The 17,239-nt window shown below is 42.6% G+C and overlaps 2 protein-coding genes across 3 annotated transcripts in view; one reads left to right on the top strand and one right to left on the bottom strand.

The window, feature by feature from the left end:
- Window positions 1–17,239, bottom strand: part of soul5 (heme-binding protein soul5) — a 163,310-nt gene that overhangs the window by 117,687 nt on the left and 28,384 nt on the right. The window lies entirely within an intron of this gene.
- col5a3a (collagen, type V, alpha 3a) overlaps window positions 1–17,239 on the top strand; it is a 47,496-nt gene that overhangs the window by 27,859 nt on the left and 2,398 nt on the right. For both annotated transcript variants that reach the window (XM_051389257.1, XM_051389258.1), the window contains 42 exons: window positions 378–431; window positions 1,107–1,151; window positions 1,491–1,544; window positions 2,156–2,200; window positions 2,345–2,398; window positions 2,498–2,605; window positions 3,103–3,156; window positions 3,500–3,553; window positions 3,662–3,706; window positions 3,910–3,963; window positions 4,309–4,353; window positions 4,522–4,575; window positions 4,699–4,752; window positions 5,052–5,105; window positions 5,205–5,312; window positions 5,629–5,718; window positions 5,886–5,939; window positions 6,129–6,236; window positions 6,560–6,667; window positions 6,782–6,835; window positions 7,045–7,098; window positions 7,225–7,332; window positions 7,469–7,522; window positions 10,163–10,216; window positions 11,543–11,596; window positions 11,739–11,792; window positions 11,881–11,988; window positions 12,085–12,138; window positions 12,228–12,281; window positions 12,448–12,501; window positions 12,613–12,666; window positions 12,780–12,887; window positions 13,032–13,085; window positions 13,230–13,283; window positions 13,365–13,472; window positions 13,563–13,616; window positions 14,610–14,645; window positions 15,102–15,155; window positions 15,256–15,556; window positions 15,769–15,881; window positions 16,018–16,086; window positions 16,948–17,181. In XM_051389257.1, coding sequence (XP_051245217.1) covers window positions 378–431; window positions 1,107–1,151; window positions 1,491–1,544; window positions 2,156–2,200; window positions 2,345–2,398; window positions 2,498–2,605; window positions 3,103–3,156; window positions 3,500–3,553; window positions 3,662–3,706; window positions 3,910–3,963; window positions 4,309–4,353; window positions 4,522–4,575; window positions 4,699–4,752; window positions 5,052–5,105; window positions 5,205–5,312; window positions 5,629–5,718; window positions 5,886–5,939; window positions 6,129–6,236; window positions 6,560–6,667; window positions 6,782–6,835; window positions 7,045–7,098; window positions 7,225–7,332; window positions 7,469–7,522; window positions 10,163–10,216; window positions 11,543–11,596; window positions 11,739–11,792; window positions 11,881–11,988; window positions 12,085–12,138; window positions 12,228–12,281; window positions 12,448–12,501; window positions 12,613–12,666; window positions 12,780–12,887; window positions 13,032–13,085; window positions 13,230–13,283; window positions 13,365–13,472; window positions 13,563–13,616; window positions 14,610–14,645; window positions 15,102–15,155; window positions 15,256–15,556; window positions 15,769–15,881; window positions 16,018–16,086; window positions 16,948–17,181 — 3,183 coding nt within the window. The remainder of the gene's footprint in view (window positions 1–377; window positions 432–1,106; window positions 1,152–1,490; window positions 1,545–2,155; window positions 2,201–2,344; window positions 2,399–2,497; window positions 2,606–3,102; window positions 3,157–3,499; window positions 3,554–3,661; window positions 3,707–3,909; window positions 3,964–4,308; window positions 4,354–4,521; window positions 4,576–4,698; window positions 4,753–5,051; window positions 5,106–5,204; window positions 5,313–5,628; window positions 5,719–5,885; window positions 5,940–6,128; window positions 6,237–6,559; window positions 6,668–6,781; window positions 6,836–7,044; window positions 7,099–7,224; window positions 7,333–7,468; window positions 7,523–10,162; window positions 10,217–11,542; window positions 11,597–11,738; window positions 11,793–11,880; window positions 11,989–12,084; window positions 12,139–12,227; window positions 12,282–12,447; window positions 12,502–12,612; window positions 12,667–12,779; window positions 12,888–13,031; window positions 13,086–13,229; window positions 13,284–13,364; window positions 13,473–13,562; window positions 13,617–14,609; window positions 14,646–15,101; window positions 15,156–15,255; window positions 15,557–15,768; window positions 15,882–16,017; window positions 16,087–16,947; window positions 17,182–17,239) is intronic.

Below are 17,239 nucleotides of genomic sequence, written 5' to 3' on the forward strand. Positions count from 1 at the left end.
TAGCATGTCTCTCACTTAATTTCAGAATTAAAGCTATGACCTTGTGACCTCTGTCATCACATACCCAGGGGAGGCCGGTTGAGCTGGAGAGTACGGTCCAACCACTTCTGGCTCCCATTCAGACAAGACAGGGCTAGACAGCAAATCAATACATGAGAAACACACACAGGCATAACAGACACTAGGGACGGTCTTAGCCGGTGCACATCATGAGGCTAGACTGATAAAAGAAATAAAAAGTGGACTTAGTCATAAATACAATATGTTTGGTAAAGGAGCAGCAAAGTGGGAAATGTGGTCTCTGGAGTAAGTTAAGGTGTTCTATCATGTATGAAGCTCAAGTCCAGTATTCATACCACTCTCTTTGTCCTATACAGGGTCCCCAGGGGAAACAAGGCATGCTGGGACTACCAGGCATTGATGGGCCTCCCGTAAGTACACACAGACACACAAATACTTAAATGCACGTTAGTTTTGTCTTGTTTTTTACAGAATGGGTAAACACATACAGACATATTCACTAACTATCATTTCTATCTATATCTAACTACATACAAGCAAAGACCTCCAGTATAAACACTGCATAATGATTTTATCAATCGTCCTAAGAGGACTAGACCCAGAAAACATGAATTTTCCAAATAAAAACTCAAATAATGCTACACAAACAATCGATCAAACTGTGTATGTATACACAGAAGTTAGTTGATCTAAAGTAGCCAGAAGATCAAATTCACCAACCTACATCTTCTGTGGTTTGCCAGTAGGGGGACACAGGAGGCATTTCTGCAATTGATGCAAAACAGTGTGACACTTATAAAAAGAATGCAAAATCTTCTTAGAGTGAGTCTTCTATCATCTCTGAGAATTCATTTTAGATTGCAGTCAGACACATTTCAATGAGTTTCACTTAATGCTCCCTCTATTGTTCTGCAAAGCTTTGTGACACACAATGATATTTTTATGGCACTCTACTCTCAGTGCCCGCTGGTGTTTCTTCTTTTTCATTGGTTGGTTGCATTCGGAAATTTCCACCAAGGCGTGATACAATGATGATGTATTTGCAGCAGTGCTAAGTCAATCGAATTTGTGTTTTCCTGTTTCAGGGTCACCCGGGAAGAGAGGGCCCCCCAGGAGAGAAAGGCATCCAAGTGGGTAACTGCATATCTGAGGCTTGTCTACTGTCGTGTTACAGCAAGATATTAAAAGTGCAATATCATGCTGTTTCTTGCAATCTATTGTAACTGTACACTCACTCACATTAGGTTACAATAATGCTCACACTCATCATTATAATCATTGTGTTCCTACCATCATCTTTATTGCACAAGAGCATTAGCTCATTAGAGTCAGTAGCATGCACTCAAAAATGATTATTTACAATGAAGAATAGGACACAGTGAGTGACTGCAATGCTCATTCATATCTGGTCAGACAAATGCATTTTTTCTGGCTGCTGCTTGGTAAGACTATTGTTCTGTATTTTGTAGGGTTTACCAGGTGCTCAGGGGCCTGTTGGGTACCCAGGGACCCGTGGAGTCAAGGTGAGACATAAATGCATCATGATCCCAAGTGTAATGTCCACTGAGATGTTTATTCCCTCACACATTTCATCCTGCGTGTATGTCTGCCTGTGACGGACAAGCTGTTTGAGTCTATGAGTGACAGGTGACAGGTGGAGGAAAAGCACCTCGGTTCCTCAAGGGGACTGCTAACAACAGAGCGAGGAGCATTTGATGGATGGGAGATATGTCGGAGTCAGATAGAGCAGAGCTGTGTGCGTAGTTGTGGAGCAGTCCATTTCGAGTAGCGAGGAAAAAGTGAAGTTGTCATGAAATGGCATTCTGCTTGGTGTTTTTGTCACATTTACAGATCTGGTATTTTATCTGGTAGTTTGGCTCAATATCCCTTAGGGAAGCCTGTCCATGTAGGCAACCATTAGTATGAAATGAATGTAAGGTCAATAGCTGCTCAATAACAGACCAATGTTAGGTCAAGAGAAAATCAATACACACTTATAAATCATTTCAGTGTTTTAGGATGAGGTATTTCTAGGAATACAGGCAACCAATGTTTTTTTTCTCTGTGATGTCCAGAGTAGATTTGTCAGGGATGATTCTTGTTAAATTAAGTGTTTCTACCCACTTTTTCACAGGGAGCAGATGGAGTTAGGGGTCTAAAAGGGGGAAAAGGAGAGAAGGTGAGTGAAACAGAGTTTTTATTCTGTAGCTTGTTGTCAAACTGTGGATTGTGACTGGTAGGACACTTGACAATTTATAATGTAATGATGCCATTTATGATCAAAGAGTTTCAATAGACATCACCTCTCCTCAATGCATCACAGGGAGAAGACGGCTTCCCTGGGTTCAAAGGTGACATGGGCATCAAGGGAGACAGGGTGAGGGAGCCAACAAATCGCAACCCTCAGTGCCATTTTCTTTCTAGTGGAGTGGAGATAAAATTGTCACTTCACTTCTACTCTCATTCTTGACTTCAGGGTGATAATGGAGCTCCTGGTGCCCGTGGAGAGGATGGACCAGAGGGGCTAAAGGGCCAAGCAGGACCCATGGGAGATGCGGGAGCTCTCGGGATAGCTGGCGAGAAGGTACATTTTTAAAAGATTACATTTGCATTACAAGACATGGTTAGGACACAAAAGAGGAGGATAGGGAGATCAAATAGGCTGCCAAATTGTAAGAAACCTCTTATCTAAACCCGCTTTATGCTGCTACAGCCATTATAATGTTAGGCAGTACAGTTCTTTAGCTCAGTTTTCCATTGTGACAAAACTTTCTTATAAAATGAGTGTCTGAGAATCCCTGAAATACTGAACATATGGATTTTAATGCCCTCACATTTATTACATCTGGTTACAGCACATTCCTAAGGCAAAACTGCCACTAAACCAGTGCGCATGTTTAAGCATTTAATCTTTCTGTCATCACTCTATGCATTAATTTAGAGATATCCTGCTGTATTGGTACATGCATTGTCAGCAGTATGTTGTAAAAATCTTAATTGAATGATTTTCATGCACTTTTCCTTTTAATATTTATCTAGTTTATTTCTTCCTCCCCTAATATTCTGCCGGTCTCTCTGCAGGGTAAACTTGGTGTGCCTGGATTGCCAGGATACCCAGGAAGACAAGGTCCTAAGGTGATTCAGCATTGATGAGCTTTTATGATCAGTTAATGTGTCCTCTGATTCCTTTATCAGAGCTTTAACTAGCAAGATGTGTGTCTTTGGCTGGACTGTTTCCTGTCTGATTAAAAATAAAGGATGATAAATGGCTTATTAAAAAAAGGCTATTTTATTAATAGTTCATTAGTGACATCAATTCATTACATGTTGATGAATGGTGTATTTAAGGCTGTGTTGGGCTCATGGATTAGATTTGCTTTAATTTGATACAGTAGTTAATTATACGTTAATGAGACATTGGGGGTGATGTGTGATGAATGGAAGGCTGAGGCTGATTAACCTCTACGTGTGTCTGCAGGGATCACTTGGCTTCCCTGGTGTGGCCGGGGTGCCAGGAGAGAAAGGACGAAGGGTGAGGACTGTAGTGACATTCCGACTACTTCAGAATATGGAAACTTTTCTGTGTATGAGCTGTTGTGAAAAACTGACTTATAAATAATTGTTAACCTCTACAATGCAGGGTCCAGCTGGTCAGGCAGGACCTGGAGGCCAAAGAGGTCCTAATGTGAGTACAGCTGTAGGTGATACACATGTTTTGTCTGAATGTATAAAGCCGCTACATTTGCTCTAATTAGATGCCATCAGTTTACCAAAATTTGGGGGAGGCACACTGTTACAGTGCAGTGTTTTCACATCACCAGACGTTTGTCTTCCACCTACAGATGAGTTATGCATGTGCTAATAAGGCTGTTGTTTGTTTTCCAATAGGGAGCTCGGGGGGGAAGAGGAGCAAAGGGGCCCACTGGAAAGCCTGGAGAAAAGGTGAGCTTACACTGAGGCGCACACACACACACTCTGACATAAACAAAGACATATGCACATGCAGTTACACTCACATAAACACACACCTGGCTTCTCATAAAGTATGGATGAATGCGCCGACAGAGTTGGAACTGGTTGTTGCTGTTCACTTCTAGATGACAGGCCATCTGGTGCAGTGAGAAGCTACTGTCTGGCAGGGGATGCTTCAGTTTACACTCTCACCCTCAAAGACCATCTTGGGAAAGCTAAAAATTGGTTGGCAGGGAGAAAACTAAAAATGTTTGAGCGGCTCTTTTTGTACAGAAACTGTGTTTTTATTTGTCTTTTGCCTCATCCACCTTATAGGGTTCTTCTGGACAAGATGGCCCTTCAGGATCCCCCGGAGAACAGGTAATCTTTTGACTCTTGGATAATACTGTACATAAAGTACCTAATAAAGACCATAGATGTGATTGAGTGAGTTTGGAATCACAGGTGTCATAAATCATTAAAGAAAAAGCATGTGAAAATTCAATCTGAAGTTTCAGGCAGCATTTGACAATCTGCATTATTTTCTAGGGTCCCCAAGGACCACAGGGAAGAAATGGTGAACCAGGACCTAAAGGGCCTAATGTGAGTAGGCGCTGTTTGCCCTGTGATTTAATGTTACTTATTTTTACCCTGTCCCACATTTTATGCTCAGCTTTGGTCATGTTCTATTCTTTACAATGATGTAAGAAAATGCTTCCCTTTCAGGGTCCACCTGGAAAAGATGGATTACCAGGTCATCCAGGCCAGAGAGGGGAACCAGTGAGTCACCTTTAATGTTAATAAAGCTACATGTTAAGTATATAGCGTTCTTCATCTATGAGGTTCACACTCCGGCATTAACAAACAAAGGGTTGAGAGTCAACATGATCTACGGTTTGTGTCAACACAGCAAACAAGTCGATAGCTGTGACATCAGCATTGGATTACTTTAGTCAGAGTCCATGTCGAGAGGCCAATACTAAACCTGTGTGTACAGCCCTTCAGATAACTGTGCATCCCGCTGACTCTATTTCAACCCTTAAGTGAGGGTCACCAGACTCACTTGTCTTATTCTTCAGGGCTTCCAAGGTAAAAATGGACCCCCCGGGCCCCCTGGAGTTGTTGGACCACAGGTAAGAGGATCAGCAAATGGTCTTGGTTGATTCTTAAGCAAACAGCTGTTTGTTTCAGATAGCATGTTTTGAAATATATGTTAATTTGGTTGTTTTCAGGGCAAATCTGGTGAGACAGGGCCAACTGGAGATAGAGGGCATCCGGGTTCACCGGGACCACCGGGTGAGCATGGCTTACCGGGAACTGCCGGAAAGGAGGGTGCCAAGGTGAGTGGTTTTCATCATAATGTCAGGATCATAATCACTTACCAGCATCACCTTATTACTGTTATATTAGATAAAGCCCAAGGACTCTCTCAGCACTGTCTGAATATCTTATCTCCTGGGTCTCATCCTATCCTCTAATTTGCTAATAAATAACAGAGGATACCTCACAGTGTTGAGTGTATTATGGCTCATAAAAGATAAATGTTCCTTCTTGGTGTGACTTGTTGGTTGGTGTGATTTATGACTGCATAAGGGCCTGCTGTCTGCTGGATACTTGCCTTATATCTAATCACATATGTGTATGTGTGGTTTCCAGGGAGACCCAGGTCCACCAGGAGCCTCAGGGAAAAGTGGCCCCGCTGGGCTCCAAGGCTTCAGAGGGAGCAGAGGGACCCCTGGTGCAATGGTAACGCAGGATTCCATATATCTCACCAGATTGCCTCCTCTCACTGTCAACATCAAGTCATTTTCTTGAAATGTGCAGCTTGCAATTAGATCACAACTAAACCAAAACAATTGTAAACTATTGTAATTCACTTTTTGTAATGGATGTGGTTGTCTGTCTCTCTCCAGGGTCCTGCAGGTCTGAAGGGAGGAGAGGGTCTACCGGGTGTTGCAGGACCTATTGTAAGTCTGATTTAGTTAAATTGCTTCCTTTCCCATCCCTTGCTCTCTGTGCAGCTGCTATAGAATACTAGTGACATGTGAAGCAGGAGGCTGTTTCCATGGTGATCAGTGATCGTGACCACTACATTAAATCAAAGAGTAAATCATGTGACACACTCACTTCACCTCTCTATCTCCTCTTATTTCCAGGGTGCCACTGGAGAGAGGGGCCCCGCTGGGTCGGCTGGCGCCATTGGCCAGCCAGGACGGCCTGGCGGCGTGGGTTCTGCTGGGCCGATGGGAGAGAAAGGCGAGCCAGTAAGATTTGGAACACTGCTAATTTTGTTTCTTAGGCAACAATCTCCATGAACACATACTGTACCATCAACTCCCACCATTGGGTAATAAACGACATGTGCACTCGCTTTGGAATGTGTGGTTATGAGACAGAAAGCAGGACAAAGGTAAGGGAGGCAGAGATAGAAAGGGGGGAAAAAATATGAATGTGATCAAGCCTGCTTTCTTGGGTGCGAGTTTCCTTCCTGTTACGATACATTAATCAATGTGTCATGCTGCTATATGAGGATAATAAGTATGGTAGCATTTGCTAGATGTGCATGGTTTTCCCATCTGTCCCTTAGGGAGAGAAGGGGCCTGTTGGGCCAGCTGGGCATGATGGGGAAATGGGACCTGTAGGGCTGCCAGGGGCTGCGGGACCTTCTGGGCCACCAGGAGAGGACGGAGACAAGGTAGTTACACTTTTTACTGTTGGACAGCCAGCTTGGACTGCAATATGCGGCAAAGCCTATGCTGATTCTTGGACTTAATTGTTTGTCTGTGTGTGTGTGTTTGTGTGTGCATAGGGAGAAACAGGAGGACCAGGTCAGAAGGGCAGCAAAGGAGACAAAGGAGAATTTGTGAGTATACAATGTATGCGAATAGTCATCATATCATCACCTTGCATCACCAGGAGATAGAGGACAAACTGGTTATTTAATTAGTTTGAGGAAATGTATTGTAATAACTGTTTGCTTGGACAGTGCATCCTCTGGTGGAAGGAGCAGATGGTTCTGATAATGTCTTTGCTACAGTGAATATGTATTGAACTGCCCCTCTGCTTTTCTAGGGACCCCCAGGACCCGTTGGAATTCAAGGACCTGTGGGCCAGCCAGGACTGCCAGTATGTTATAAAAATTTAATGCACGCATGGTTTAAAAACACATAATTGTATAACAATTGTATAATAATATAGATAAATTGGTTTAGATTGTGTAGTGTTAACAGTGCTGACCTGTGTATATCTCAGGGTGCCGATGGTGAGCCAGGTCCTCGTGGGCAGCAGGGCATGAATGGGGCGAAAGGAGATGAAGGACACAGAGGCTTTAAGGGAGCGTCTGGTCCTTCTGGACTACAGGTAAAAAAAATACTATTAATTCCAAAACTGACTGTATCTCCATTGATCTGTCTCTGATTTCACATTCATACTTAAGTTTATGTCTTTTTCCATTTCATGCATAAGACTACGTTGATAACCATCTCTGCATTTGTAGGGAATGCCAGGACCATCAGGGGAGAAAGGAGAGAGTGGGCATGTTGGCTCAATGGTGAGTACTGCTCAGCAATCTCAGCACATACAGCACTCATCTCAAGTCCACTGCTGTGGTCCAGTGTCAGTCTCAAGTCCGTTCTCAACACCGCTTTTCAGACATCTTGCACTTTGCTTCATGATTATTATAACTTTGACTTGTCTTGGTCTTGTCTGATATTGGACATCAACTTGACACCTTTGAGTATGTTTCTCCAGCTGTCTTCGCTTTCTTCTCAGTATCAAAGGCAGTTTAATGGATCTTTTTGAAGGGCAAAAATATGCATGCATTCATTAATAAAAAAGCAATGAATTATGTATAAGGAATGCAATGCAGAGCTTCTGCAAATACTGTAGATTTACATTTCTGTTTATGGTTTTTAAACTCTACATTTGTAAAGATCAGTCTTGTATGCGGGCACAACATTTTTTGATACAGGTAGTACTGAAATGTCTTGTTAATGCCAGGAATCTTTCTGTTTCTAAAGTTGGGTGTGTTATTAATCCTCTCACAAGGTGCAAGGTTGATTAATACAAGTGATAGCTTATCCAAGATGTAGGCAAAATGAGGAAAAAAGATCAGGAGAGTACAGTAAACAGCACCTACACCAATATTATAAGGATACCATATTAGAAATATGTTACTATGGGTGTAATTATGCCGCTCAATACCTGTACAGCCTAATACAGCCTAAATAGAGTTAGCTATGAGTGTCACTTGCGTAAACAATTTAATGCAGTCCCATTATATTACAGAATACATTTCATACTGCCTTCATATGAGAGACATATGCTGTAATAAAATAATTTCATAAAAGGTGAGGATATGGCATTTTTTAAAGTCTGTCATAGAAACAAAGGACTGTTAATGATCCAGTTAAAGGTGCAGAGGAAAAATTATCTTGGTTTTGAGATCTAAGTTCAAGGTATTGGCCGACTATGAACTGTAGCTGGTACACAGACAGCCTACCACAGCTATTCAAAGTTTGATTAGTGCCACCTATTTAGTTTGTTAGTGCCAGCTGTGCTGATTCTGCTACTTTGTCCTTTGCTGATCATCATTAAAGTTTACCGCCCTCAAACTACAGGAAGTGCTGTTGAGTGGGGCTCAGTTTCTTTGTGAGCCTGTTGCACAAAAACTATGATCAACTAATCAAGAAATTTAAAACAAGAAATTTAGATACTCTGTTCCCAGAGTATATGAGCTAAGAGCTGTGTTTCTATTGTAATAGCCTTGACAGCTCTTGACAAAGCAATGAACATCCCACATTAGCCCTGCTAAGTAGCTGTCCTTAGCAGTTAAGATTATGCAAACAAGTCAACCATATTACTATGGCATGTAACATATTCTGTGTCATTATGCTGGCCATGAAAAAATACAGTAGGTTAAAAAAACCACACTCTCCAGTCAACTGCTCTCTTACTGTAATTCTGTTCCTCATATCTCTACTGTGTGTCTGTTGGCATTGGCTTTATCTCTTTGTTATCTTATAAAATCATATCCATTATACTGTAATAATGGTGAAAAGAAAGAAAGCCTTTTAAACCTTTAAACCTCTAACAATCTCAACACATCCTTTCAATGCCTCATGGCTCTTCAAGGCTGAGTGTGAATGACAAGATAGACCATGACTCCATGTGCAAGAAAGACGAGCCCAGAGAATGAAGAGGTGTTCTTGTATGTAAGAGGAAGAAAAAGATAAAATAGAAAAGAGAGAGAGAGAGTGACAGAAAGGAGGCAGCAGAGCAATGGAGTGGAGGGGAGAGGCGTGGCACTGATTGTGAGCAGGAAGACAGTGTGACAGCTGCTAATCAGATTAGCCTCAGCCTTGGCTGTCTAATGAGCATCCTCCTTTGTGACAGTCATCTCACAGCGCTGTCAACCATGAACACAAGCTCAACAAGATTCTCTATAGCCCCTCTTCTCCACAGCCAGATTAGGGAGGGAATGCATCAGAATGGAACCAAAAACAAAAGAGAGAGAGAAAGAGAGGAGAGGAGAGATGCTGAAGACTCAGTGGGGAAGTTTCATTCATGTGTGAGCGTTGCGGATCACAGAATTCTCCCCTCTAATGCTCAAGTATCTCTCTGCCAGAAGGATATGTGTTTCCTCTAGTAGTCCCACACAGTCTCTCTCTGGGCAGATTGTCTGTCTTTCTGTCTCAGTGTCTTTACAACACAAGGCTCCCTCCAAGACTTCAGAGTGATTCAGAGCACAGCTCAACATCTACTCAACTGAAACTGAAGCCGAGCACAGTTAGGATTAATTGCTTGGCACTCTCTTGAGTTGCACAGAAAAGTCAAATCACATGCCGTCACTGTGGCTGAGGGAATATGGTCTTGCACATCACAGGCTAGAGGTTTCTTATTAATAAGAGAGAATAAGAGAGGCGGGGAAAATCAGAGCCTGTGTCATATTGAGGGTAATGACCTGTCTGGACGTCTTCATCATGTCACTTCGATAATGATCATGGATACTGGGGCCATTGCATAAGCAATCCACCATGGGCTGACTTCTAACTCTCATTTCATTTAGGAGGCACCAGTCAACCCCTAGCTCACATTCAGTTTGTTTTTCTCCGTGTATTTTATTGATGCAGTACATCTTCATTGTCTGCACTGAAATCCTTATGAAAACATTTCATTTCTCTCTCCACAGGGGCCTCCAGGACAGCATGGCCCACGGGGCCCTCAGGGGCCCATTGGGGGAGAGGTAGAGTGCAGCATGACTTGTTTTATTTTATTTCTGTTAATCTGTGTTACATTTCTTGAAACAATAAATGCACCTGCACAGTCCATTTAATTTGGTGATGCTAATCAACATAATCAGCATTACCAAATATTATTATTGGTCTTCTCATAATGAATACATTTAGATGAATTTTCATAATTTCTGTCTGTCAGATTTTAGCCTAATATCATTGAATTTTTAACAGAATTCATGAAAATGTATCACTGAGGCTAACTTTTGTATTTTAAAAGTTTTCTGAAGTCTGACTTTCACAAATGCAATTTCGAAATTACACGCACTGAATATAGGAGTTCTGATATTTTCAAGTGATTGTAGCTGCATGCCTCTGTGACGCATAAAGAAACATGATCATATTTTCATGGTGTATCAGTTTTAGAATCAAGAACACTTCCATTCAATATACAGCATTATCTAAACTGAACAATAGCTTATCTTTCGCACCACGGATATTTTATATTCCCCAGCCCCTCATCTCTCCACATACAGTCTCTTCATTTGAACGCTTCATGCCACAGACCCTCCACTGCTTTTGAAACTTGAATTATTAAATAGTATTAGGATATAATCCCTAGGAGAGAGTTATATTTACTGCTCTATGAATCATTAAGAAGTATTAGACTATCATCCCTAAGAGGCAGTTATATTTACCTCTATTAATGGCCATCTCTCTTCAGCCTCTCACACCGGTCAATTATTCAGCAGTGAGCTGCAGAAATCTGTGTGAGCCATCTGAGTGCTTCATCACAGGAAGCATTGAAACACAGCAGTGCAGAGATGGTGGGATTCATAAATGGATTGATACAGGAATAGTGGAAAGAACGAAATGGGGCGGGATGTCGTGTGAGGATTGTTGACAGCAGGATCTTAGTAGTAGTGCATGGCTGTACTCAGCTCTCATGTTTGTGCACTCTACCAAAGACATGCTTTTACTGGGTCTGTCTCAAGACACAAAGCGCAATGCACTGACATACACGCGTGCACACTAACACGCGTGTACATACACATGCAAAAACTAACAAACAAACTGAGTGAGAGAGTGGAAATAGCATCCAGTCTACTGTGTGGCTCAGAGACAGTATCCACATAGCAAACCTGACACTCAATATTTTGCCTTGTGTTGTGATAATTCTGTTCCAGTTTCAGCATTCTGTGAGCAGAACTGCTGACAAACAACACAAAAAAAATACTGCACCAAGAACATGATTTTACAAAATCAAATGAATATTTCAAACTTGCCCTTGTTTTATGATATTTTGGTTCGAGCTGTTCTCTCTCCTCCTGCCACAGGGCCCAACTGGAATGTCTGGAGGAGTTGGTCAGCCTGGACTTGTTGGAGAGAAGGTCAGCATTTCCCATCAGCAACTACACAGCTTGTGCCTGTGCACATACAGTAGAATGATGGTGGTGGTGGTGTGTGTGGGGGCTTTTGTGGCAATGTGTGTGTGGTATGATTTTATCTCACTGAATGTTCCTTCTCTATCAGGGTGAGGACGGCGAAGCTGGAGACCCTGGGTCAGCTGGAGAGCTTGGCATTGCTGTGAGTTGCTTCTACCTCTACTTCCTGTCTCACTCAACCTCTCTCTTCATCCTTTCATTGATCATATTTTCATATGCTGGTGTCCCAGGGTGCTAAAGGCGATGTGGGGGAGAAAGGTGACTCTGGCCCTCCCGGTGCAGCTGGGCCTCCAGGACCCAGAGGAACACCAGGGGAGGATGGACCCAAAGGCAACCTTGTGAGTCTTTGTCTCTCTGGATCAGTGACTTTTTTTCTGTTAGTGTCATGCCATGCATATAATGGTTTCTACTTCTACCTTGTTTTTTTCCCATAGGGCCCTATTGGATTCCCCGGAGATTCAGGACCCCCTGGAGAACCTGGGGTCAATGTGAGTAGTTTTGTTATTATTTTTTTATCATTCATTTATCATTAACTTATTGTTAAGTAATTTCTTCTGCATGACATTTTTTCATTTAGGGATTAGATGGTGGACCGGGGCCTAAAGGAGACAATGGAGAACCTGGCAAAGCAGTAAGCTGTCTTTTTTTTCCCTTGCTGCAGAATAAGTCTTTATTCTCTGTAATATATTGATGTTTTGCTTCTTCATCACGATGGCTGGGCTTTCTTCTCAGTGTTTTTGTGACTGAGTGGGAATGTGTTTCTTTTCTAAATTTTGTCCTTTTTCTGTTCCCTGCAGGGACCTTCAGGAGCCTCTGGAGAGCCAGGTCCTACAGGACCTCCTGGCCGTCGGGTGAGCATAACATATTGCACATGTTTGTGTGCATGCATGTGTATGTAGTTCTATATATGTTTGTTTTTAGTTGAAAGCTTTTCTCAGCAAAGTTGTCTTTCTCAACCCCAGGGTCATATAGGTGCTGCAGGAAAAGAAGGGAAGCAAGGCATGAAGGGAGCCAAGGTAAGGATAATGACTGCTACTGAGCTCCCTGGTTATGTACCTTCCAACAGAGCCTTTCTGATCTATTGTGCTCCTAATGCTTTGCTGTATGTGTCTGTCCTTCTGCTCTGTAGGGGACAATGGGAACCCAGGGTCCAGTGGGAAAGACAGGCCCTGTGGGACCCCAAGGGCAGCCAGGCAGGTCTGGCCCAGAAGGCCTTCGAGGCATCCCAGGTCCCGCGGTCAGTACACAGTCTAAGCCTGAAAGCAGTATCATTACAGGAACACACTGACAATCATCAGAATTTATACAACATTCCTGTTTGTGTTTATTCAATGTTTCAGCATGCAGAAGCTAAACTCTAACTCATGTGCTCATTTTCCAGGGTGAGCAAGGGGTAAATGGGCCACCAGGACAAACTGGACCACCAGGACCAATTGTAAGATCCTCATATTTTGCTGTTGACTGAGACCATTAAATTATTTTTTGGACATTTATAATAATAAATCATAACCTATCCATATTTCATAGACAGAGTCTACAACAGCCAGCTAATAACTAATACATCTGACCTTGTTAACAGGGGCCACCAGGACTTCCAGGATTAAAAGGAGACCCCGGAAACAAGGGAGATAAAGTGAGTGTTTAAGAGATAAAACACTCTTTACTAGTCTCAGCCCTGAGAAGCAATGGTGATGAACCATGTCTCTGTCTGCAGGGTCATGGTGGGTTGATCGGTCTAATTGGACCCCCAGGAGAGCCTGGGGAGAAGGGAGACAGAGGGCTGCCTGGGAACCAGGGTACACAAGGGCCTAAAGGAGATGGGGTACGTATCTTTGCAACATGATGCATCAGATACACTATTACACACAGGAAGTTCAGTTCACTAACAAGATATTCTTGTCCTTATATCTAGGGTATGGCCGGCCTACCTGGTCCTACTGGCCCACTGGGACCACCGGGACTCTCAGTATGTGACACAGCTATTACAACAATGTGCATGCTTTTATATGATCAATGTATGAACGAGCTACCATAGCTACCATACTATACCATTCAGCTACACAACAACAAGCAGTAGTCATCAACAGACATAGTTGCAGGCATACTGCGTGTTGCAGTGAGAATGTCCATTGTTTTTGGACAGTTTTTATGTAAGGTAGACTGATAAATCTTTTAAGCCAAATTGCTCCATCAGTAAGCTCCATCAATTAGTCAAAGCAGTAAGAGATGCATAAGAGTGCACAAGTGCAAGTGTACATTATTACTACCTTGGATAATAAATAAAAACTAATCTGCCTTTTCCTTTCAGTGGAGTGTTGAAACATTTTGGTGAGATATGTCTGGGAACTAATTTATGCAGTAGCTGCATATCAGAATTGTTAATAACATAACCAGACAGTAGTTTGAAATTGTGATTGTATAGTAGTTTATACCTGTGGTCTGCTGCATCTTGTTAATGCAGATGTAATTGTATCTTGAGCCAGCCTTTTGCAAAGATTCTGCCAAAACAAACAGATGCAAAATACACATGTCAAGAGAAGAACTGAGAGGCAATAAGGCTTTTAGATACTGTTTCTCACTTGAAGAAAATGAATACAGTCATTACAGTACATACTACAGTATAACTGAAAATCCGTTAAACTGAAAGTCAGTGTAATTTAATATAATACAATACTTAATAAAAAAAAGGTTGTATAAGATTTTGAGTTTTAAGGATTTAGCTGATGATTCCGTCTGCAGGAAGCTAAGCACCGGTTCTATCCACAGATCATACAGTCCTGTTATTAGTCATTGTTACTCAGTAGTAAAAGTAATAATTTTGACCATAACCTGCCCTGTCGCTAAGCCGGTGCCTGATTTTCCAGTGAATAGCTGATTTGTATTTTGCAGTTCTTAATTGAGTATTTAGATAGTAATTCTATATTTTTACTACTTACTTACTCCTCCTCTCCACGTTTAGGGTGCAGCTGGTGAGAAAGGATCTAAGGGAGAAATGGTAAGTCCAGTAATCTGTCTTATTAATGCATTGCCATTCCTATACTTACACCTCAGCTTGGTTAGCAGCTGCTGGGAACATATGCTGGGGAAGAGAGAAAAAGTGCGTTTGTTGGCTTAAATGTACCATGCTTCATAATCATAATGCTCTACTGGGTTTACTGCATGTCTTTGGAACTAAAATCCTGCTGTACAGCCACACTTGCCTTGTGTGTGACTTTTCCATTGGGCCCTTTTAATAGGATTTGGTTGTGGTGTGTGTGATGTTATGAAAACCACTATAGTGTGTCTTGAGAGCCAAGGCTTTGACCACAGAGTGCTGATGCACACAGCTGGATAATCCTATAAAGCAGCAACTATATCTGCCTGGATAACGCTGGGATTTCGCCAAGTGGTGTGAGTGAGGCTCCAGGTGAGACATGATTGACACAAAGTTTTGTCCTTTTCTATTCTCCAGGGTGTTGTTGGTCCCAGAGGAGATCCTGGCCCTGCTGGCCCCCCAGGACCCCCAGTAAGTACCGCCAATAAGCCACATCATGGCTTACTCTGTGCCAGCTTTATCCTTTTCCTTTCCCTTTCACCTCTTGCTCACCTTTGTGTGCTACCTCCAGGGACCTCCTGCGACTATGATTGAGCCCCTGCCGATCAGGGAGGGTAGGCGGAAGAGACGAAGGCACTCTGAACGGGGAGGAGGAGCAGCTCCATCCAGGGAGGAGGATATGGATCTGGATGTGGAAGAGTTCCTTCAAGGAGATCAGCCTCTGGAGGACGCTGAGGGAATGGAAGAAGTCTTTGCCACCCTATCTTCCATGAAAACAGAAGTGGAGGTGATGAGGAGGCCCCTGGGAACCTTTGAGAGCCCTGCCCGAACCTGCAAAGAGCTCATGATGGTCCAACCTCACTATAAAGATGGTTAGCAAAGACATTGCTTCATAATTGATGCTTATTTCACCACCCTAAAGGTTTTATCCAAGAAAAACTAGTCCATAAAAAGGGCACATTTCCAGTATCCACATATCTTCTAACATGTTGCCAGCTGCAGGTTATCATCTTGTTACCCTTGATCTGTTAATTATATCAACATCTGGTGCTTGATTGATACCCTTTTTCTGTGCACTTTGTAGGAGACTACTGGATTGATCCTAACCAGGGCTGTCACAGGGACTCCATCAAGGTCTACTGTAACTTCACAGCTGATGGGGAGACATGTCTCTACCCTGACAAGAGGATTGAGATGGTAAATCTCCAATCTCTTGCTGTCAGCCTTTACAAAGCCGACCTCGTCATATTACATCAGAGCACAAATCACTCCCTACATCCCTTGAGCCTAACATTTTACTCAACAACCTCCCTCTCTCCCTCTGTGTATCTAGGTGAAATTAGCAGCGTGGAACAAAGAGAAGCCAGGAAGCTGGTACAGCAAATACAGGAAAGGCAAGCAGGTACAAAAAAATAAATAAATAAATCAAACCTCACCTCCTACCATTAATCTCAGCTGTCTCCAAATGTCAGGCAGTCTTTTTCAGCTAAATTACTCATCCTAATTGAGAGTGTTTGAATGATATTCATGCATATGATTGAGGTGCGAGCATGAGTGTGTTCACAATGAACGTGTAGGCATGCTTGTGCGTGTTCATTCATGTGCACATGACTTCTTGTGAATGTTTTTTGGTTATTTGTAAATCTACGCATTGTATAATTTGTTATTAATTTATTAGACCATGTGCAATGAGAGAGCTGATTTGATGTTGCAGCTTATTTCAGCAGCAATGACTCACACAAAGCCATTGGCAGCTCTGTCTCATTGAGAAGCATTCAGGGCAGTACGCTTAGAGCACTGGCCTTTCATGTGCACCTGATCAGAGGTCTCATAACCCTCTCAGATAATCACAGAGCTACCAGCACAATTGCAATTCACTGACTTTCTCACACAAAGTCCTTGAATCGGCTGTTTTTTTCTTTCCTTAATTTCCTTACTTCCTACTTCTTACTACTTTGCCTGGCTGTTCTGATTGTGAAGAAGTTGCTGCAATTTTTTCACCCTCACCGCTTACGTAAACTCCCTCATCAGCACAAGCTGGGAGATTTGTAATTTCATGTTTGTCTGACAGATTATAGGCTCAGACAATGTTTTTCTGTGGCTTCTTCTCTTTTAGTGAGAACCTGTTTTGGTGTATTTTTTCTCATTCAGAGAGCTTTTGTGTCATTTAAGGGTAGTGCTGTTTTAAAGTGGTGGCTTTAGTACATATTGTCTTTCTCATGCTGTTGTAGTGCACTAATGTCTATGTATCTGTGCCATCCAGTTCTCCTACAATGACAGGGATGGGAACCCTGTACATGTAGTTCAGCTGACCTTCCTGAAACTACTGAGTGCCACAGCCAAGCAGAGCTTCACCTATACCTGCCAGAACTCTGCAGGATGGTTTGACACCACCTCACGCTCCTACCAGCGTGCCCTCCGCCTCCGGGGCAGCAATGACGAGGAGCTGACCCAAGCCAAAAGCTCCTTCATCAATGCAGTGCATGATGGATGCCAGGTCAGTGCAGGGAAAGGAACAAGAATTGGAATTAAGCTTAATGAAACTAATGTGTTTA

Source organism: Dicentrarchus labrax, unplaced genomic scaffold, assembly GCF_905237075.1.
Source record: "Dicentrarchus labrax unplaced genomic scaffold, dlabrax2021, whole genome shotgun sequence".
Classification (NCBI taxonomy): Eukaryota; Metazoa; Chordata; class Actinopteri; family Moronidae; genus Dicentrarchus; species Dicentrarchus labrax.